The sequence below is a fragment of the Cyprinodon variegatus genome, unplaced genomic scaffold, assembly GCF_000732505.1.
Source record: "Cyprinodon variegatus isolate N-32 unplaced genomic scaffold, C_variegatus-1.0 Scaffold327, whole genome shotgun sequence".
In the NCBI taxonomy this organism is placed as follows: domain Eukaryota; kingdom Metazoa; phylum Chordata; class Actinopteri; order Cyprinodontiformes; family Cyprinodontidae; genus Cyprinodon; species Cyprinodon variegatus.
The window spans coordinates 531625-554585 of record NW_015150780.1 but is presented as its reverse complement, the minus strand read 5'-3'; the positions used below and the strand labels follow the sequence as shown (position 1 = coordinate 554585).

Here is a 22961-nt window from a genome sequence, read left to right as displayed (position 1 = left end):
GGATGCACTGCAGGATAAGTTGCTGTTTTAATCACCCATTACATATTTCTATCCTAAACGTCTCAAACTCCTTAATCTGGGTCTTATACTTTGGTTTCTATCAATTCCACTTTGGGCGGACCCCCGGATGGGAAAGAATGTTGTCTGTATGTGTCCACTTCCTGTCCAGCTGAGCAGGCCGAGGCCTCGGTGTGGTCTCCCATCCTCCTGCTGGCACTTTACTCTAGCTTTAAAGTACAAATACCTTCAAATGCTTGCCATATTATGAGTGCAGAGTAAATCAATTTAAAGGCACACTGCAGACTTTTTGACCTAAAGTGTTGATGTATATGAGTTATTATAACTGATTCCACAGGCCAATATACGGCGCTTGACACTATCAATTTTATCGGTGAGGCTCCCGCCCTAAAATACCGCCTATGTAAGAAAACATGCACTGACTTTGACCAGGTCATGTGACCTGGTAGAACGTACCGATTTACGGCCACAGACTTTTATATAGTCATGTAACTATTTTTCCACCAGCAGTGTCTGCTCCTAGTATACAGTAATATATCTTTGTTATTATTGATGTTTAGTAGAAGCAAATGAAGGGCACAGAAAGCTAGCAGGTTGTGGCTGTTCACTGCACTCCACCGCTGGTCCTCCGTGCCGAGCGGCCAGTTGTGCTCTCCAGAGAGCAGCAGCGTGTGCTCCTAGTATACAGTTAAATATCTTTGCTATTATTTCCAATGATTAGTAGAAAAGCAGGCAGAGAAAGCTAGCAGGCTACAATAAAAAGCTAGCAACCCCACAACCTAAATGTGTAAATCTCAGGCATTCCGCGTAAACGACTGCTTCCCACTTTTATAAAACAAAACCAGTAGAACATGGTAGTGATAATCTTTTACGTCCATGAAACTGTTTCATCAGCACAGCTGATTCTGATCAATTCAGTTCAGCAAAAGCCTGTTAATCAGCAATCAGTAAAATTCAGCTGTGTGAGAGCAGGGAAACCTCTAAGACACGGGAGGCTGGCCGGCTGACTGTTTACTTTTACAGCACTGCGACACTAGCGCCCCTAGTGGCCAAATATTTCACGGTGTGCTTTTAAATTGCTATACAAATAAAAAGGGTCACATTTAAAACATTTTAAGACTGGAATCAAATCTAAGATCCTACTGCTGGTTTTGAAAATAAACCAAAACCAATGCCGGTTTACTTGTTTTGTTAGCTTCATTCCTGAAGGTCCAAAAAAAAAAAAAAAAAAAATTCTCTTATCTACTTATCTCTGCTTCTTCAAATGCATTTGTTTATCAGATTAAACCAAATCAAAATAGGATCAGATAGGTAATAATCCTGCAGTAATAATCCAGTGAATAACTAGCTTTAAATCCTAAATGGACACTTTGTGGTAGCCCACTTTATCACTACAAATAAAGCTATAAATCAATAGGTAAAAAGCACAAAATTTTTTTAAAAAGCTGCATTCAAGTGGAGGCAGCATCCTTTCTTGTAGTTCTCTAAGGGTCCATTGAGGCTTGAAACAGAAATAGTGAGACAAAGAAAAAAAATGCCAAAATAGAGCCTGGAAGATGTTTGTAGTTCGACAAAGGAGGAGATGACCTGGAAGTAACCAGCAGGCCTGTGATGTGTTCCTTTCTGCTTTCTCTTCAACCACCAGTCAATGGATAATCTAAAAATGGCAGTTTTATGATATTAAATTATTTGTGTGTGGATTTAATTTAACATCTGTGTGTTATTGTGTCTTCTGTCTCCCTGCTCCTTAGTGCCTCAGTATATTAACTAGCAGCGCTGGGCCAGTTATCCGGCTGTGACAGAGCAGTGGGCCAAAGACAAACGCTGCGGCAGACGGTCAGAGTCACATCAAATCAGCGTTCACACAAAAACAGAATCCCAGTGAGGATACTATAAACAAACATGGGCACAAGTTGGGAATTATCCTTTCCTAAACACATGACACACATGAACAGTTATCCTGCAAATGTGCTGTAAAGAAAATTAGCTTCCCATTTTAAAATATACACATTATTTAATTCCTTTCTCTAAATTCTAAGCTTTACTGTAACTGCCTTATATTGCTTTTTAAAGAACCAATCAGTCAAATACCAACAAGAGTTTCAAAAATACAACAACACATTTGTAAATGCTAGGGTTTAAAGTAAACATATGCATTAGGGAGGATCCTGAAAAAAGTGTACAGGTAAGTTAAAAAAAAGCACAATTTTACTGCTTAATTTTACAACTACAAGCAACTTTTGGCAATTTTCCAGCTTTTTTCACCACTTATTAATATAACAATTAAATACTAACAAAAATATCATAGTTTACAGCAACTGCTTAGGAGATGGAAGGATAGTGCTGAGATTTATATCTAGTATTTTTTTTACTTGAAGGCTGGATGGATGTTTTTCATTGAGATATAACAGTAACAACATTGTAAGAAAGATCAACTGATAATCCCAAATCCTACACTGAACAGATTTTACAGTCGTTGGTCTGTTTTCCCAAATACAACCTCATAACTTCTTATTTTTTGGTTGTTTTGTGCCCGATCTTCTTTTATGTAATCATCCTCATCATCATCAATAAAAAAAATTAAGGAGATTTACACAATCTGCTGATGTTCTGCACAAAAGATACGCATCATATGAGTCAAATAAATATCAACCACCAGAGGGAAGCTTAAAGTTTATTGTTTGATCAGGAATCCTCATAACTTATTTCGTATAAGACGTAACAAGCTCTATATTATTAGAAAGGAATGATATGCAGGTACAAGCTGGCGATGACTTAAAATTAGGGTTGAAAGAAATAATCTCATTTATCGTGATTAATAGATTATTAAAATAATTGTCAACTAATTTAGTAATCGATTAATCATTAATTGAAGTATAGAGACTCTAAAACAGGCCTTTAGCTGACAGAGCAACCCACCTTGACGAGCAGTTATACCACAAAAGTAAAAAAAATATGTAAACATTTTGCATTTAAGATTAAAAAACTTTTTCGTCTGTCAATATGTTCCATCCAGAACTCGTCAAGTGGAAAAGTTTTTGTTTCACCTGGTATAATTTCATAAAAAGTCTTCTTTAAGGAACTTTTGCTATCAGATTATTAATCAAAAAATGGAAAAAATAACACATTAATCGATTTGCAAAATAATGGTTAGTTGCAGCGCTAGTTGAAATACCCCACAGTTTCCAAATAAATTAGCTGCATTTCAAATTGAATCTCTCTTTAGATATATTCCAGACCTTCACTGTATTCAAGTTTGCAAGATTGAAAAACTGCTTTTCTTTTTCAACTATAAATCATAATTTCAGAGTGTTATTCTATCAATAGCCAATGTTACACATATTATATTATATAATCATATAATTATAGCATCTGATAAAAGTTTTAAACAGAAAGTTTGCTGCAGTTCAAAAATAGTCCTCATTCAAATTAAAATGAATACATTTAATAATGACATATAGATGCATGATTTCAGATTTATTTATATAATTTTCAGTATTGATCAAAGTTACACCATGTGTTTTCCAAACGGCTGTGAGCAGAGGGTTCATATCCCAACAGTCTGAAGCAATGAGTAGGTGTGTGTTTCTGCATGTGCACCTAGTGATAAACAAACCAGTTCAGCTCCAGTCACTACAGAAGTGTATTGCATTGACCAAAGAAAAAAAAAAACAGCTTATCTCATAATAACGAGATTGGTATCTCGCAATTATGAGATTTAATCTCTTAATTATGAGATCTTTTTTCATAATTACGAGATAAAACATAATTACGAGATAAAATCTCATGATTTCAAGATACCGATCTCTTAATTTTGAGATCCTGATCTCAACATTATGAGATAAGATCTCATAATTATAAGATAATATGTTATATTTAGGAGATCAGGAAGGACAGTCATGATATTCTACATGAAACTTGAACAATGTGTGGGTTGTCGGTTTAATGTGTTTTCATTTTGGAGATCTTTTCTCTTAATTACGAGATCATATGTCGTAATTAGGAGAAAAGGTGTCATAATTACAAGATAATAGCTTATAATTACAAGATACTGATCTCGTAATGATGAGATAAGCTGATTTTATTTTTCCTTTGGTGAATGCAATATAATGTCAGTCGCCCATTGACTTCTTAAAGCAAAGATGGTGGTTAAGAGTCTATCAGTAGCCAATTAACACTATTATTATCAAAATTTTCTCAGGTCAAAACTGGAGTATGGGAGGACTTTAACTAAAGTTATTTAAAGAAAAATGTTTCTAATGCTCTGAAGGCCAACAAATTAATTATTATCAATTAATTATTTATTAATTGATCCTAAGCGCAGTCTGAAATGAATGCAAGTTGTTTAATGCTTTTAAAATTTTGTTTACCTGCATTCTGACTGTTTGTTATTATGGAGACTTTGTGCAGAAACATCCATAATATTCCCACTTAATTCATGTTTAGATAATTTGAATGTGTAAAAAAAAAAATGAATGGGCAGATTCAGAATGAATACATACATTTAAGAGATAGATGTGATTTATACATCTATCAGTCTGTTTGTGTTTGATGCAGTCAGACAGCCTATGATGTAGAAAAGTAAGGGCCCAAAATGCTGAGTCACCTGTGACTCCACAATCTGATGCAATGAGCAAGCAGGTCCATCTGATGGGTTTACATATAGGGTTATGGATGTGCTTAGTGTATCTACTCACTAATTACAGTTTTATTACACTGGTTATTCACCAGAAGAACCAGCTGCTGAGTCTGGTGTATTGTTTACATCTTCAGTGGGCTCCGTGGATGCTGCCACGCCACGTGTGATTAGGTGGATGCTGAGGGTTGCTAAGGCTCACCTCCTCTGCGTGTTTCCTCAGCGCTTTCTCCCGCTCATACTGGGTGATGAGCTGCTCGTTGTCCTCCTTCAGCAGCTCCAGCTCCACTTCGTGCTCCTGGTTCTCCGCGAACACGGAGTCCAGGTTCTCCAGCACGGCCACCACCAGCGGCATCAGCTCCTTCACCACGTCCTCGTCGTACTTTCCGATGAGTCTCTCGAACTCGCGGTAGATGGAGCTGGCCAGGCCCGAGACCCGCTCCGACATCATCGCAGATGTCCCCGGGTCGTCCTGGTACACAACCCCGTCTTCCAGCTCCATTTTTAGTCCTTATTTCCTTTCAGCTAAAAGGACCAACCGGCTTGGGGTTTATCCACCTTACCCCTCCACTATGAAGGCCTATATCGCCTAAATAAAAATATTTTTTCTTTAAACATACGCAAACATTTGGGACGGATAAAATAATACAAAGTAACACAAGCTACGTGGATATCTTCCTATTTATTCCTCGCTTGTCTCGTGCTGCATTCAAGAGCTCCCCGAAAGTTTGGACTTCCCAAGCATCTTTCGACAAAACACCACAGTTTATGGTCAAGAAAACACTACATATTTTTTTTCTCAATTGAAACGCAAAATAAACTTATTGCTATTATTCATACATACATACATAACTTACAATTCAACAATATATTTAGATATAAGTTACTCAAACAAACAACCTATGATTTCATCGCTTTCATTTGTTTATATTTTCGGCTGAGTGACATTTTAGAATAGACTTACACTACAAGTGGAACAATTTGATCTTTTTTTTATCAGGGATATGGAAACGTCCTAATTACTATGAGAATAGTACGTTTATGTACGAAGGGCCTATTTACTAAAATGTTCAGCGGTCCGTGAACCCACCGTCAAACAGCTGAGTTGTTGACCGGATCACGTGATTGCGTCACATCACGCTACAAACGTGGACGTTTTTCGATGACATAGAATTGCACTTATTTTATCTTCTGTTAAAATAAATAAATAACTAAATAAAGTACAGGCTATATATATAGATTACAAAGTAAAAAGTCTCGTCATATCTTTTCTTTAAATTTTTTCTTTTATGTCCACAGAGTAGGTAGAATAGAACACAGAATTGTGCAACAAGGTTATTTATTTTATCTTTTGTATAAAAAAAGGGGGGGGAAAAGTACAGGCTATATATATATAGTTTACAAAGTAAAAAGTCTCTACATATCTTATCTTACATCTTTTTTTCTTTTATGTCCATAGAAAAGGTAGAATAGGACACATAATTGTACAATAAGGTTATTTATTTCATCTTTTGTAAAAAAAAAAAAAAAAAAGTACAGGCTATACATATAGTTTACAAAGTTAAAAGTATCTTCATATATTTTCTGTCCATAGAATAGGTACTTTTTGAAGTTCCTAATGTAATCCAATTGTCTGACCGCCCTATGTGTTATTAGTGTTCGCCTTGTAGATGATAACGGCATGATGCTTAAAAGCTCTGAGCAAAAGATATTTTGTCTGTTAAAATAGTAAAGAATGTAAATAAACTTTATTGTCCCTTAATGGAGAATATTAGATCTACTATAAGTAAACATTTAGGCGACTACAAGCAGTAAACATGCAACCACTAATTATAACTATATATATATTTATATTATATATATTAATTATATTAATATATATTATATATATTAATTATATTAATATATATTATATATATTAAGAGATCCTTTAAAGTAAGGTCAAATACACAATTGGAAAAAAATGTTGTGCATAATAAAACGTTGAAACAAAAAGAAAATTACAGTGACATCATATTTCTGCTAATGCAGTTTACCCTTTTCATACAAATAATAAATATAATTGATGATCAATTGTTTTTTATGAACATTGTTTCTATAACAAGAAAAAAGCAGCATCACAAAGGTTGGTCTGCTGGGACATAAACTCAATGAATTTATAATAGCCTTATATATGCCCCTCCAATAAAAAGGCTTAAATAAACTTATCAGCATAAATTTTATTTCAATTTCGATATTTTTTATGATTTATTTAAACCACTTTCATAATTAAAAATGTAATCATCATTCAGGAAATAGAGCCTAGTAGGAACAGCTGAACTAATTTATACCAATCTATGTAAATCATAGAAACTGACTCAAAAGTACACCTCAATAATATAAGCGTGGCCAGGCAAAATAACTAAATGTACACTGAGGGGTTGCCAAAAGCGGATAGGCACCAGAACCTCAGGGTCAGTTTACACTGTTCCAACTGGAAAATTAACGAGCAAAACATCCATATTTTCTAAATAAATACAAACTATACTTTCCTACAGCCTTCACTAACAAATAGACGCATATATTTAAACTTCTGTGTTTTCTAAATAAAAGAGATAGTGAATAAAAATCTTTCGGTTTTGAGATCTGGGGCCTAAATCTTTTACATTATCATTACTTACCTACTTGTCTCAATAAACATTCTGCATAAAATTGATATTTACAAGCACTAATATCTACATAAATTGATTATTTGATACGTTTTTATATTAAAATAGTTATTTATCTATGATTTCACTGAAGACTCCTGGATGACGTGCAGAGACAAATTTTCTCTTTACCCCATGTAATACAAAATCTAGTTCTGAAAAGAGCATGAATTCTGTATTTATCATCTTTGATGTTAATATATTGATGTGTATAATTAACCACAAAAAATGTTAATGTTTTAAATATTCCACTTGAAAGGATTACTGCTGCCACCATCTGTATGAGAGGGGAAAAAATGGTAGGGGTGGCCACAGGGGTGGTAAATGATTGGCTAAGGGTGGCCATGGCCACCCCTGGCCCCCCATGTAGCCTCGCCCCTGATAATATCTGAGAAAAAAAAGCAGCTTTTTCCTATCCTTCATAATTCCATGAAGTCTATAAAATGCACCAGTGTGAATGACAGTGTAACAGATCCAAGCTAGATATGCTAGACACATTACAGTGTTAATAGGTTTGATTACCTTTGATGTTCTTAAAGGTTCTTCGATAATTGTCAGAATGAACCTCTCTTGGGAAGCTTTAACAGCGTTTCATGGTTTCTTTATGTGTGGATAATAACTCACACTGTGATTCACCAATTAACCAATTTTATGGACATCTCTCAGGGGTACGTTTCATTTAGATCATGGCATGATATTTTTAAATCATTATGCTGATTTAATATTATACAAGAGGATAATGTTATATGATAGTATAGCTGATATATGAATATGCAGTAATTGAAAAAATGTTGACCAATTCTTTATTTCAGTAAAAAGTATAAACCTTTGTGTAAGAACAAAAAAGGACCATCCTATCTTGGTTCTCAGACTTAATAAGGTCTAAAAAACCCAGTCCAACCCCCTCTGAGACAAATAAACACTTCAATGACAAAATAAAAACAAAAAAATACTTTGTTTCAGTTTAATGAAAAAAAAAAACACAAAAAAGTATACAGATTTCTTGCAAGAGGTGACATTTGAAAAAAAAAAATAAAAACAAACATATAGCTTTTTAAGATTGAAAACAGTTTCCTGTCATTACTCAAATCCTTAATTTTTCTAACATGTCTGATCACATACAACAGTGCAATATTTATTTCATTGGATTTAGTTTGCATATTTTGATATTGTTATATTAAGTACGATTAAATCAGTTTTTTTTCTCTCTCTCTCTCCATTCATTTCTTGTGAAACTGGGTTCACATACGTTTGTATATGTAGACGAGATTTTGGCAGTTTGGACAGCGATGCTCCACATCCTGGCAGGAATCGAGGCAGAAAGGGATACAGCAGCAAAGCCAGCACCTGCATGTGGGAAATAAGATTTTCTTATTGATAATACTGTGGTTATTTGGTATTTTTAAAATTCTTCTTTTAATCAATTAATGCTGAGATTACTCCTTTAAGATATAATCTATTGAGCAGATTTTTACCCTAAGAGGGTCAACCCTCCACAAATGGCCCAGGCAAGCAGTCCTGGTGTTTGTGTTGTATTAGTGATCCCAGTGTGCTGGCAGTGAGGACACATAAACTGTCCCGGGATTTCAGTTAGTGCTGGTGATACTACCACGTGAGACACTGAAATACAAAAGAAATACTTTAATTAAAACATACATATTATTTTTAAATGTTTAAACAATTGTGTTACACATACAGTTCAGTTATTTCTTATAAAACTAAAAAAAATATGTTACACCGGAAGTAAAATAAAATTCTTATAAAAGATTTGAAAAAATATAAATGCTGGAATATAAACCTCCACTTTAGTCTACAGTTAGGGGGTTTAAAGCTTTTCTTCCATGTTTTAGTTGTTTCCCTGCTCTATAAAACCTGTTTAATGATTGCAGTTTAGTAAAAACTGTTAATGACCTGGAAATCAGTTGTGCGGAAATAGTAAAATATCTAAACCATAAAGGTGACAGGCCCTATAGGACTGAAGCTGGGCGCTGCTGGTCTATGGCCATTTAAAGCCTCCGACAGATTTTCTTCTAGGGCAGGCCTGCCCAAAGTTGTCCTTCACAGGCTGCTGTCCTGCAGGTTTTATCAGGTTTCCCTGTTTCAGTAGAGCTGATTCTGATGATTTTAGTTCAACAAAATCATGTTAATCAGCCATCAATTGAAATAAGCTGAGCTGAAGCAAGGAAACCTCTAGAACCTGCAGGAAAGTGGCCCTCACCCAGCTGATTTATTCAGGGTGATGATGCTAGTTTTAATTTCCCTACAGTACAGGGCATTTAGCATTTATTTCCAAAATGTTATATTTTGATTTTATCTGACCTTAGATCCTTAGATCTTTATTGGTTGCTTTGTGCAAATTTGTTATAAAATCCCAACAAAATACATACATAGAAGTTTAAGGAAAGAAAATGTTCAGATGTTATAAATACTTTTGGAAGGTTCTGCACAGGGATATAACTAAAAGGTTTCTTACTGGAGAACAGATTGTATTGGCAACACATTGTCTGGTTTTGATGGTTTCAATGTTTCCCTATGGAGGGACATTTTGACCTTTGGTAGATATACAATACAAAGAAATCGCAGCTTCAGTGAAATATCAGTATAATTTGTGTGAGCACAATTTCATGTTAAAACAGTTTCATTACTTATTTTATGCATTGGAAAAGCAAAAAAAAAACAACAATCAGAAATCATTGAAAGCATTCCCGGGGTGCGTAATCCAGCCATAATAACATTAGAAGGGAAAAAAGGAGGAAGACAGTGCTGCTAAACATCACCAGCAGAGGTCATAAAAGACAACAATGGTTATGTTAATGCTAGACACACATGTGAGCAAGCTTTGCGTGCTGATCCAAATGTTGGGATTTAAGGAGCGAGAAAAAAACAGAAGATTTGAAGTTGAAGTATAATATTTAGGTTAGGCTAGAATCCATACATATATTTATTTATAGGGGAAAAAACATATAAGATTGTTATTTAATGATACAAAGTCAATGCTTAGAATAGGAGAGAGTAAGAAATAAACATAGAACAAAAGCTATCTGTTAAGCTCACATACCAAAGAAACAGTCACATTCTTAAAGACGAAGAGATCTCAATAAGGCAGCAACCCACTGCAGTGGTCAAATTTTGCCGACTAAAATAGAAAATGATACCCGACAGGTTACTATGTCGGTTAACCTGTAGGTGTGTGTTGTTGTTAAGAAATAAGCTTCAGTACTCTATTGCTTTGAGTCATAGCTGATGAGATATGGATATGTTTTTCATTCAAAGCGCATTTTCCTGAATCTGGTTACCTCACCTGCTGGTGTACCGACTGCAGGAGCAAATCCAACACCTGTAGGAGGAGAGAAACATTTCAGCAAAACAATACAACTATTGTTTCAAAGCTCTATCAACAAAAGACAATTTGCTTGCATAAAATTCTCCATCAACGAAAAACAGTTGTGCCATTGTACCTTTTCAAAGCTTGTAGCTGTAAGTTTTCAACAATTTGATGATTTTTGTTTTGAACAACTTTGAATACGTCTTAAGATATGTGACAAAAGGTTAGGGAGTGATTGCATACCTCCCTGATATCCAGCTGGGGCAGCAGGGAAGCCTGGCTGAGCAGAGAAGCCTGGCTGAGCAGGGAAGCCTGGCTGAGATGGATAAACTGGTGGAGCATGCATTCCAGGTAGAGGTCCGGTACCGCCATAATTCATCGGAGGTCCGGGGTAGGGTGGAGCAGCACCCTGTGGTTGGAAACCTTTTTCCATCTTCAGAAATCCCACCTTTTAAACAAATATTATTCATGAAACCTATATGTATTTGACAAAAGGTTAATGATTAAATACACAAAGTAGGTTGAACAGCAAACAAATAAAAGCAAACTGGTTTAAACATAAAGGGTGGTTCATTCGTAATGGAAAAAAAGATTAACTTCCCTCTGTGCAGCTCACAGCTAGGTGAAAGTAACAGCGTGTGCTTCAGAAAGGATCCATGACCCTGAACTGAATACTTTATTTTACTGGAAGTGAAAAATGTTAGCAAGCATTCTGATCTACGTGGGGGGAAACAGCAGTAGAGCGGAAACATCTGATATAAAAACAGCTCTCCTTAGTTCAGTTTTATTCTTCTTTATAGATGCAAGGAGCTTTGATCCCCGGAATCCATTTTGTTAAAATACCAAGAGGGGTAATACAAAGCTCCATTTAAGAATCTGACATTTCTTCCTAAAAACATTTGATTTAAATGAAAAGATCAATAATGGGCTCTTTAAAACTTCACAGCCGGACCGGTAAAGAGAATTGTGACCAGTTATCTCCATTGCATAGAGGAAACGTGCCTAGAAAAGAGATTTGTCCAAAAACTTCAGACAAAAAGATCACCGCCTTGCACAAACAACACTGGAAAAAAATAATACAACAACTTTCGGAATTTGATTAAACATATTTAGTTACTTTAACACAATTGCTTCATGTTAGCAGGGTATGGCATAAAACAATTATGTTACCAAAAGCGGTTGCATTATTTTTTTCAGGTAGCAAAAAGATAAGAATGAATCTGAGACACAATCTGAAATATGTAGCTCCACTACCTGAATGTGGTAGATAGATGATGGTAGCCACCATATTAGACTGGAAAACACACCAGAAACTAGGCTTGGCGTCAGTTACCGCAATAAAGCATGTAGTAAAATTGCTTAGTGTTTGAACTCTGAAATATTCACTACTCTGGGACATTTTAATTTCCTTGTGGGCTGTGTGGCAAAATGGATTTAATCAACCATCAGGAAATTCTAAATGTCAGCATATTTGTGGGAAATAAACATTTTCAGGCTTTATTATCCTTTAAACCAGACAACTATCCCAAGAATAGACCAAAGTCCACTAAGGTTGGTTTCAGAGGAGATCCTAAAAAAACTTAGACTTAAACATGTAAAAATCTGTGGTGGGAGTCGAAGAGGGGTTGCAGCACTCAAAGTAATGAATATTCATGATTCTAAGGCATTCTCTCATCATGAGTGGGCAAAAATTCCCCAGGAATGCAGCTAGAAACTTGTATTTGGCTACGAATGACACTCAGCGCAGTTTGTAGCAACAGGGGCCTCTGTCAAACAGTTAAGCTGTTTTTTCACTATAGGAAAGTTTTGGTTAATTTGGGAAAAACAACCTGTGATATTAGTTGTGTTGAGCCATTTTATTCTGTCTGCTTTAGCTACAAGTTAACCTCATTTATTGTTGGGCTGGATAATTTTAGGTAGAACTATATCCGGAATTATACTGACACATCATGAATTATATAGCCCACAGTTACGTTAGAGGAAGTTGAGTCCTGAAAATGAGTCAAAAAAGGAAATCAAGTTCATAGGGGGTCATTATACAAGCAAAGCAGGAGGGGGAAGAAAATGAGCAAGAGGAGGAGAACTAATTCTATCATATGACACTTGTGCTAAAGCAATACATCTCATGTTTAAAAGTAATGGAGATAGAAGATAGAAGAGTTCAGCCAAATCTCTGTAGAGGGGCATTGGGACATAGAGATAGTGGACCCCTACAAGTACCTGGGTGTTCATCTGAATAACAAACTGGACTGGACTCCCAACACTGAGGCTCTGTATTAGAAAGGTTGGAGCAGACTGTTCCTGCTGAGTTCTTTTGCGCTCCTAAAGACCTTCTATGACTGTTGTGACATCAGCCATCTTCTATGGAGCTGTCTGTTGGAACAGTAGCTAATCTGTAGCTGATCAGGAAGGCCAGCTTTGTGATTGGATGCCCTCTCCACTCAGTGCAGAAGGTGGGAAACAAAAGGATCCTATTTAAATTAACATCTCTATTGGATAATGTCTAACACCCTATGCATAAATATATTGCTAAATTTCAGTGACAGACTGACCCTAAATGCACCAGGGATCATTATCACAGATCCTTCCTCCCAGCAGCTGTAAGACTCTTTAACCACCACTTAGGTAAAAGCTTATTTAGGTTGTTCCAAACAACCTAAATACATTCTTACATTCATGCAGATTTTGCACAGTTTCTGTCTTAAGTCAGTTAAATTAACATGCTGCTGTCATTTTGCACAACTGTCAAATATCCATTACTGTAAAAAAAAATATGTCATAGCTGTACATTGGTTATTTATTTTCCAGATGCACAGTTTTATGTTGTTAAAACACTTTACAGTACAGTATTTTATTGTATATCTTCCAACTCGTCACTGTTATGTTATTCTTATACATTTTTCTAAGGTCCATATATTTGTGACACCAGAAGTTCCCCATTGTGGGACAGTAAAGGGATTTTCTATTCTATTCTATTCTATTCTATTCTATTCTATTCTATTCTATTCTATTCTATTCATGATAGATACAGTAAAGGTGAACATGTCATCTGATACCTTTTAAATGTCCAGCAGTTTGTTACAGGATTAAATTGCAGGAGAGAAAATTACGTACCTAGAGAAGAAAAAGAAAGACCTGTTGTGGTAAATGACCAACCTAAAGACAACTAACACAGCAAGTCAGTGACCATGTAGTTTGTGAATTTTGTACATTTAAATGTGACTAGTTTCATGAGGTTTCAACTACAGCATAGATGCAAATCATCATTGGATTTCTCTCACTTTCTCCAAGGTGGCAGAAATGTAGAATGTTGAGGTAGGGGCCTCTCAGATAGTTTCAATTTTTTGTAAGAACATTTTAGTTCAGTTTTCTCAAATGAATGTCTGATCTAACAAGTACAGAAGAAGCACTTCATTACTTAAAGTCTGAATAGCGAATCTTGATTTATTATCATCATCCCTATGTGCATGATAGCACAATCCAAAAAAAGTAATCAGTCAGTCCAGGACATTAAATCAATGTTATACCCATCCATTATAACCCTGAAACTATGGTTTGGTAGTTTTTAGAGTTGTTATTTTTCTTTGTTTGGTTTTAGTTTTTCTTTTGTTCTAGTTTTTATCAAAGTTCCAATAGGACGTTTAGTACACTCAATATTTGTATTTGATTCTTCTGATTATTTTGGACTAAACTGCTCATTGTTGGGTTAAAATAAAAATACAACACATACAAATATTTTATACAACTCCACTAACATTTAGAAAAAATGTAATTTAAAAGGTTTAAAGTTTAACCACAACCCAGTCCTAATATTTAGCAATCTATACATTTTTGACATGGCGATGCCAGGGTGTTTAAGCAATTCTCTAGTCTTAATTAGGCTGATTTCACTGATCTTGGTAATGTACTCATATATATATATATATTTTTTTTTTTTTTTTTTTAGCTCAAGAGATTTAAAGAAGGTTGATTCTCAATTCAAATCAATTCAAAAATACTTTACTTATCCCAAAAGGGATATTCAGTGAATTCACTTTAGCCGACTTTACCCGTCTGAAATCAGGTTTTTCGTGTTTGGCACGGTTGCCATTTTACAACAGCGAGCTGTAGACATGTTCTAACCATGCCACACAAACTGCCACTTTCAGATTAAAGTAAGGTGTTTGAACAACCCAAAGAAAACCTATACGGGGAAACAGACTGGAGTATACTGAAACTCAGTGTCACAATTCATAGTGAAGGAAATTTAAGATACCTATTGATGGTTCCCTGCAAAGAAAAACAAAAAACACACCGCCCTATATGTATAAAGTGCAAACTCTACTAAATTTGCAGCAATACAAACAATAGGCAGGTTTGAGATATTTGGCCAGTTACAAGAGGTATGCATTTAAATAAGAACAATTTTTAAGTATGTTACGGGCAACAAACCGGCATTGGGTTGTTTTACTGTAAGTGGAGCACAACAAAACAAATGATCTGACTTCACCTCTAATCAATAGTTTTTAAATCACTGTATAACTACACCGACCTTCAATATGAACAGAACCAAATAACACAAAGCATAATTAGACCCCTAAAATCATTGAGATCATCCCATAATAAACAAACCTTGGACTCTAAAGATATATATGAGAAGAGAAAGCTGAAAGTCCATATATAAAAAGGGTTGCGGTTTAGGTGTTTTTGTGGACTTTCCTCCAAAAGGAAGTGTTATGACAACTTAAAGGTTGGTAACAAATATAGCTTAGCATCCATTTTCTAAGTGTTTGAGCATGTCACGTTGACATGTTAATGTTGTTTTTCATGGCCTGTGCAAAATCCTTAAACTTGTGCAATAACCAGGGGTGACTAAACATTGTTCTGAGAAAAAAAGTTTATTACCATCAAACTTCATACTGAGGTCTTAAAATTGTGCAAATTTAAAACCCTCTTTTACAAGAGTTCACTGGACTGAATGACCCCTTTCCTGCTTTATTGCGCTGTGTAAACAATAAAACATATATTGACGTAGAAAAGTGAATCATATTCATCAGGATAAAAGATGCCATTGTTCGGAACTTTTTTCCCCCATCCCAGAATAAGAAATGCAACCTTTACTTTGGAAAACTTAATACATTGTTTCCATTTTTTATTCTATTTTAGTATTCTTATCAAACACTTCTTCAACTAACACATTTTTTTCAGTAAGTATTAATTTCTATACTATTATGAAATGAAACTGACAATAGAAAGGGACAAAAGTAAAAAAAAAAAAAAAGAAAATGGAAAGAAATTACTGAAGCAATGTTTAACAATAGCGAAGAGGCAATTTGTCTTTTTAGTCATTTACTTCCTGGGAAAGGCTCAGTGCTACCGATTTTCAATGCTAAGAGCCCTTTGGCTGCTTTATCGAGGTTTTTTGTCCACAGGATTGAAGATAAGTGCTTTCCAGACAGTGCAGACATATTTTCTGCTCAGCTTTGCTCATGTTGACATCCCTAATCTGTTGCTACAAAGCCCCTTTGTGTCTCATTGTTAATTCATCCTAAATCTGTCCGTTTTAGACAGTTTGTTTTATACAGTTCAACATAAATCAAATATGAAACCCAAAAATTAATGGACATGACATCCGCAGCCCAATACCATGTGAGTAGAAATGTAAATAAGTTTAACTTACCGGTGAATTAGAAAGATAAACAACAACAAAAGAGAGGGCTGAGATGCTTCTCTGTTCAGTCTTCCTGGGCCAGAGTGATAAGGAAGTGCAGCAAGTCTCGGACTAAATTGTAGCTGTTAAAGTTATACAGTAGTAGCATGACCATCTGATGCTTCCCCTTTCACACAACAGATTTGATTTAATGGAACCATGTGGTTCCGCCCTCCTTTTTTTCCACCTACCATGTGACCAGGGCAAACATAAATAAAACATAAAGCAATGCAATGCTTACTTCAAAGATCTTCAAGCATATATCTATTATGATACCAAGAAGCAAACAGAATATATCAAGCATCATATTTATATTCAATATTTAACAATCAAATTGGTCTTTGATCATGACTTTGCCTTTTAAGGTATTTTACATATCTTAAAGGCAACAATATTTTTCACAACTGAATCTTTACCTTTTAGGATCTTTAATTTTTAGATAACACACTGCAAAGAAACAAAAACTTTTTTTATCTGAATAACAGAGTTAAATATTGCTTTTTCATCAACTCTGGTTCTCTGATATTCAACAATAGTAAAACTTATAGGGGCATTTTAATAACTTTCAAAAAGAGAGGAAATATCTATTCTTGTTCTCTGCATCTTACAAAACAAAAGCTACTTGCTAGTTTCTTCAGTGTCCACAAAACTTTCAGCATTTCTGCATGATTTTCAATCCGGGGTATAAAAGACAGATGCTTGAATTGTTCAGAGGTCACAGGACTGTCATGGGGACAGTAGTTCCCCATGACAGTCCTGTGACCTTTGAAGATTCCTGGAATGACTTGCAATGTTTCCACCAAGAATGAATTATATCTAAATATTTTGTTCTAAATGCACACTGGTATCAGGTAGGTTTTGGATGTGCCTCTGTTTCTATATAGTTTCTATGCAGTGGATATGACTGCCCACAGTGTCGCTACGCAATCTGTACTATCTACACGCTGCGGCTTCAGTATCACTGGAGGGCTCAGAAAACCGCCTTTAAAACCGGACATCAAATCAGCCTGAGGACAGCAAGGCCCAACCTTTCATGAGGTATAAGAGAGGCCAAGAAGCAGACCTTCAGGATGATAGCCCATCGCTTCAGTGACAGCAGGGACCTAAGCAGCTTGTGGCAAGGGTTACAGTCAATGATGGTCTAGAATCCCCCAACGCAGACCAGTGATGACATCGTCCCTTTGCTGAATGAGCTTAATGGCTTCTTTGCCAGCTTTGGGGCAGTGAACATTACGCCTGCACAAAAATCACCATCCCCTACAGATGATCAATTGATTAAACTATACATGGAGAGTTTGAGTATAGCAATCTACAGTATCAGAGCATGAAAATCTTCTGGTCCTGACAGAATTCCTAGCCGTGTATGAAGGGACGGCACTGGAGAACCAGTAGATGTCTTCATGGATTATCACTCTGAGGATTGCTGCTGCTGTTTTGACCTCTCATTAATCCTTTGGTCAACTCAGCTTGCGCCTAGGCTGCCCAGGTTCTGGGGCAGGCATAGCAAAGAAGGCCTTACTTCATCTCCCCATAAGTCTGTTGAAAAGCAAAACTAAATAATTCACTGAGGTCATACCTTATTGTACAAAAAATCTATTTTGATTTAGACCATCACAAACTAAAATTCCATTTTCTTTTATTCTGTACCATTTTCTTGTTTCTTTTTTTTATATTTCTTTTTTTTTTTTTTACATTATTTGTATTTGTGTGTTTCTTTTTGCTTGTGTGTTTACTTTTTTATTGTTTTTTCATGTACTCTGGTTTTATTTTTGTTCTTGGTATTTCCCACTGAGTTTATGATTGTCATATTGCAATACATGCACATGCACAGGGAGAACATGCAAACTCCATGCAGAAAGACCCCGGGATCGAACCCGGAGTCTTCTTGCTGCAAGGCAGCTGTGCTACTCACTATGACACTGTGCAGCCCTCAATGACAAATTGTTCAGAGAAATGTATTTGTCACAGCATTGAAGAGGATTTACGTGAAGAGTATAAACATAATCTTTTGATTAAAAAAAATTACATATTCCTGGATAATTTTTTTTTTTCTCACAACAACCATGGTATAACAGGAAAGTTTCTTGCACAGTTGCCTTGCAACAAGAAAAGCTTAGAATTGTACCTCTGGGCTTTTTTGCATTTTTTGAATGTCCTCTCTGTGCATATTCTCCAGCTTTCTCCCACAGTATACTGTAAAAACAAAACTTTTTGGTCATTTGGTTATGAGTAAATTGCCCTTAGCTATACAATTGTGGGTGTTTGTTGTCTCTACGTTGCCCTGTAATTAGCTGTCTAAAGTGTACCGTCCCTCCTCTGATCTGAGTGATCTTGCACCCCTCCAACAGACACAATCTTTCTTCAAATCTAACAAATATTGTTTTAGAGGTTTCTGCTACATTTTTGCAAGTTTGTGCACCAGTTTAATATTTGCATTACTATTATTTTTAAGGTTTGTTTTTCTTTTAAACCCTATATAGCAATCCTAAGCACTGGTCAGGGTATTATACGTCATATACAGCCTATATATCACCATTACAAATACCGACTTCATATGCCCACTTCTTTATCCCCCGTGATTCGCACTATTAAGCAGAATCTGGAGTAAAGATACTGGAACAGCTGGGCTTCAATACACCCCTCTGCAACTGGATGCTAGACTTCCTCACAGGCAGACCTCAGCCAGTCCGGGTCGGACAGAACACCTCTGATGTCATCGTCCTAAGCACAGGCTCTCCTCAGGGCTGCGTACTGCATCCTTATAACGTTCACGCCACTACATTAAAGTCAAATATTGTATTTTCTACTCCAGCTGTTGCTACTTGTTCCTCTTGGCTCGGCTTAGCTTTGTAATGCACTGTTGCTGTTCCTCTTTTTTGAAATGCAATTTCAACATTCAAGATAGCAGCCCTTAGGACTGAATTCAGAGATTTGCATGAAATTCCACAAATGTGAGAAACTCAGGGCAGATAGTATTTGTATTTTTTAAATTTTATTAAGGTTTTAGTTGTTGCCATGTGGCCAAGTTGTTCAGTAGGATGAGTTTTCACATCAGAGTTCTAGTTTCTTTGTGGTCATAGTTTCAACCTTAAACCTATATTCCACAGTGAAAGTGTAAAGAGGATCCAGACACCCTTTTTTTTCTGGTTTGTTTTAGAATAATACATAATAATCAAAATAGCTGTCCTTATTTTTTGTGGTATTTTTATGCCGAAGTTCTTTACAGGTGGTGTATTCAAAGCAGGAAGTTATATGCTTGAATAGATCAGGTGGTTTCTAAAAGTTATTCGTAACTGCTGCGAATCAGCTGTTCAAAGAGACAGTTTACAAAATAAACTACTGGATTGCAAAGTGAGAGAAAAGGTGTCATTCATGAGGTATGGACTCAGGAATAAGAAATAGTTCACTCAAAATCCAAAATCTCACTGGGCCAGTGTTTAGTTATTCATGATCCCTGAGATCAAATGGCAGACATTATATGACAATAAGCAAATACTACTGATGAATTATTGGGTAAATTAAATAAAGTGGTCTTGAATGTCATTGTTTCTGAGCTGCATTAAAAAAGGGCAACAATTGAGAGTATGCCCACGTCTCCAGGGACCACTACACTACTGCTTCTAAATATTCTAATAACTTTAACCGGTCACATACTCTCCTACAGAAAAGATGCTGTCCTGAACACCAGGATCTTAACACTTGGACTGCTGATAAATTCCACTATGATCATGTCTTCTTTAAATGTCTTAGCCTGAACCCTACATTCCATAAATACTGAACTCCTGGTGGGCAAAGCCATTCTCTCATTTGTTGTTATGACATTGTACTCATGTGTTTACCCCACACTATCAGCTTTTATAAAAGTCTAGATTCTGTCTTTCCTAAAAACTGTAAAAGCTAGATTTACTGCTGTCAGCTTCTCTGTTTCCCCTGAGTCAGTCCCATCTTTCATACTTTCTGAATTGCTTGTTAACATTAAATAACTGACAACTCCCGCTAGCTCCTTTAAGCACTTACATATATATATGAGCAACTCAGATAGAACAAATTCATGGCACAGAGATAACTTGTTGTCCTCACATCTCCCATCTCTGCTAGAGCCAATAGTTAATGTCCTTTGAACTTGTCTCTATTTATATTCCTCACCTACAGTGCAGTAAGGAAGGTTATGAGTATGTACTTGTTTTTGTTAACCACTTTACACAGTCTGCACAAGCTTTTGTCACGAGTCTGGTAAAACACCATAAAAAAACTTTAATAAATATGCTTTAAAATTTGGATTTCTTTAAAGTCTTCAATATGATTAAAGTGGTGAATTAGAGAATCAGCTTTTTAACAAACTGAAAAAATGAATTTAAGGCAGAATTTTTGTCTCCTGTCTTTCATTACTGGGTGAACTGTTTAATCCAGGTGTGGCCATGATTACTGAGGTCAAGCACACCTGGAATAATAAGTTCATTAAGTAGAAAAGTACATGAAATAAAATAGCCTCTTTAAATTAAAGTTGTGCATATAGCCCATGAGGGGTTGCAGGCTCCAGGTTAAGTCCATATCACTCATATGAGAATGGGCAAGAGGAGCAATTGAACTGGACTCTAAAACAAATGTTGAAAATACTTATTGAAAAACATAAAGATAACTGGAAGTACCCACTAAACAAAGTGATTTATGTTTTACAATTTTATTAACAGTGAAGTGACAAGGTTATGACAAGAGCAATTATCTGACCTAGAGTTGCTCCTCTCCTAATTCAGATATTTATTGTTTATTGCATATTCTTAGCAGGTTTTTTGACGACCAGATAATTTAAAGCACCTTTGAATGAGTGCTCCACCTCTGATTCCATTTTCATCTAAGGAGTTCAGTAACAGTTCAGTGTGGCGCAATATTTCAATTTTGATACAATAGCACCCTCTATTGGTGGCTGTATGTATCAACCAGGCAGGCATTAATCAAGAAAAATACCCCTTAGGCTATAATTTTAGGAAGGAATATCATAATAGTATAGTTAAAAGCTCAAAGCAGTTGCTTTTGCATTATATGGACCCCTTAAATGTATCCTTTGGGTTCAAAGAGCTTATAGTTGATCTTATTAGAAACAAAAATAATCCCCTGTGGAAAAAAAGACAATTTTACCACTTGTGCTTCCCTTTTTCAGTCAATTGAAACATCAGATTTAGAGTTTGAACATGGAATAAGTTTATTTTCTGTCTGTGTACTGGGTCAAACAGCTTTTCTATGACTTTGATATAAAGTCATGGAAAAAAAGTCTCAAGCCATATGTGTTCTGTTCGCTCTCAAGATGCCAATAAAGAAACTAATAATTAGAATTGGTCCACTATACAACAAAGGCTGGTAGACCCTTTTGTTTTTGATGTTTCTTAACTTGCCAGCTTGAAGGTATCATAGGGTTTGACCTTTACTTGTTCTGTGTCTGGCAATGCATGGAATGGAATGGGGTGAAGGAAAAGGAGATACTGCTGTATACTGAAATGCAAACGGATGGTGTGCATTTCAGTAAAAACAGTTGTCTCAGATTTCTTATTAATGGCTTTCAATTGAAAAACAAATGATACACAGATTAAAAATTATACAGAAAAAAATTGTTATGTAATTGTAGAATAAAGAAAAAGTAAAAGATGTTTTTAACACCTGTTTCAAATTTCAAGAGCAAGAGTTTAGACTACGCAAAATACAAATTTCAAATATCTCTAATTAAATTCTGACTAGTCTAAATGAAGTCATATTTACTATTCATTAGTATAGGGTCTCCGGTTTAAGATGCATCAAAAACATTACTATTGAAAAGGTATATTTCAGATATCAACAATTACATTATTGTCGTGTTATTTAAGATATCTTTAATGATTTTTTTTTTTTAAAGATATCTTAAAGCAGGATTTAACTAGTGGGAATTCAATTGCAGATATCTTGCAAGCAAATAATGAGTAGGCAAATCCCTGTTATAGAAATCTAGAATAGCATTTTTGACTACTCAAAACTCCTTTGAAAATCTCAAGACAAATTAGAGACATTTTCAAAAAATTTTAAAATCTGGAAGGACTTTGTATGAATCGTTGACTAGTCAAAACTAGGCATTTACACAGGATTTTTGGTGGAAAGAGTTTTGTGAAGTTAGTTTTAAACTGAATACTGGATATTCAAGCTGTTTTTTGAGAAATCTAAGGCCCAATCCTATTTCTCTCACTCGGTGTTGAGAACACTCCAGTGAGTTCCCTCCACAATGAAGGCCACTTGAGGGAAGTAAGTGCAAGTGAAGATTCTCCCTAAGAGATGGAACACCGCAATTGCCCGCTAGATGGCGGCAATGCTCTACGCATGACGAGTTCACTCGCGTCATGCGTCAGTCACAACCCTTTGTGTGACAATTTTTCCTCCTCATAAATATTATATCTGGAATAATGAAGACATTAAATACAAAAATAGGACAATCTTTTATAGAAAATGGTTTGATAGGGGAATATTACTTGTAAGCCAATTACTAAATCCAAATGTCATTTATTGTCTTATTCTGACTTTATGTCACTTTTCCAATTTCCTGTTACCCCTAAAGAATTTGCTGTTGTGTTTGACGCAATCCCTAGT

At 35.6% G+C, this 22961-nt stretch overlaps 2 protein-coding genes across 2 annotated transcripts in view; both read right to left on the bottom strand.

The window, feature by feature from the left end:
* spag9 (sperm associated antigen 9) overlaps positions 1 to 5352 on the bottom strand; it is a 33755-nt gene extending 28403 nt beyond the window's left edge. The window contains exon 1 of the mRNA XM_015384941.1: positions 4857 to 5352. Coding sequence (XP_015240427.1) covers positions 4857 to 5156 — 300 coding nt within the window. The 5' untranslated portion in view covers positions 5157 to 5352. The remainder of the gene's footprint in view (positions 1 to 4856) is intronic.
* A 2787-nt stretch (positions 5353 to 8139) lies between these two features.
* On the bottom strand, positions 8140 to 16490 carry LOC107091156 (cell death-inducing p53-target protein 1 homolog). Its single transcript, XM_015384925.1, has 5 exons — positions 16326 to 16490; positions 10910 to 11114; positions 10643 to 10678; positions 8817 to 8961; positions 8140 to 8688 (listed from the first exon to the last, which is right to left on the bottom strand). Exons 2-5 carry the CDS (start codon positions 11097 to 11099, stop codon positions 8583 to 8585), a joined length of 477 nt encoding a protein of 158 aa, XP_015240411.1. The 5' UTR covers positions 11100 to 11114; positions 16326 to 16490; the 3' UTR covers positions 8140 to 8582.
* Positions 16491 to 22961: the final 6471 nt, after the last annotated feature.

Coding starts and splice junctions, on each gene's coding strand:
- LOC107091156 (XM_015384925.1), bottom strand. CDS start 11,099: ATGGAAAAAGGTTTCCAACCACAGGGTGCTGCTCCACCCTACCCCGGA. Junction 10,679..10,909: donor CCCAGCTGGATATCAGGGAG/GTATGCAATCAC, acceptor CTCCTCCTACAG/GTGTTGGATTTGCTCCTGCA. Junction 8,689..8,816: donor GGAGGGTTGACCCTCTTAGG/GTAAAAATCTGC, acceptor TCCCACATGCAG/GTGCTGGCTTTGCTGCTGTA.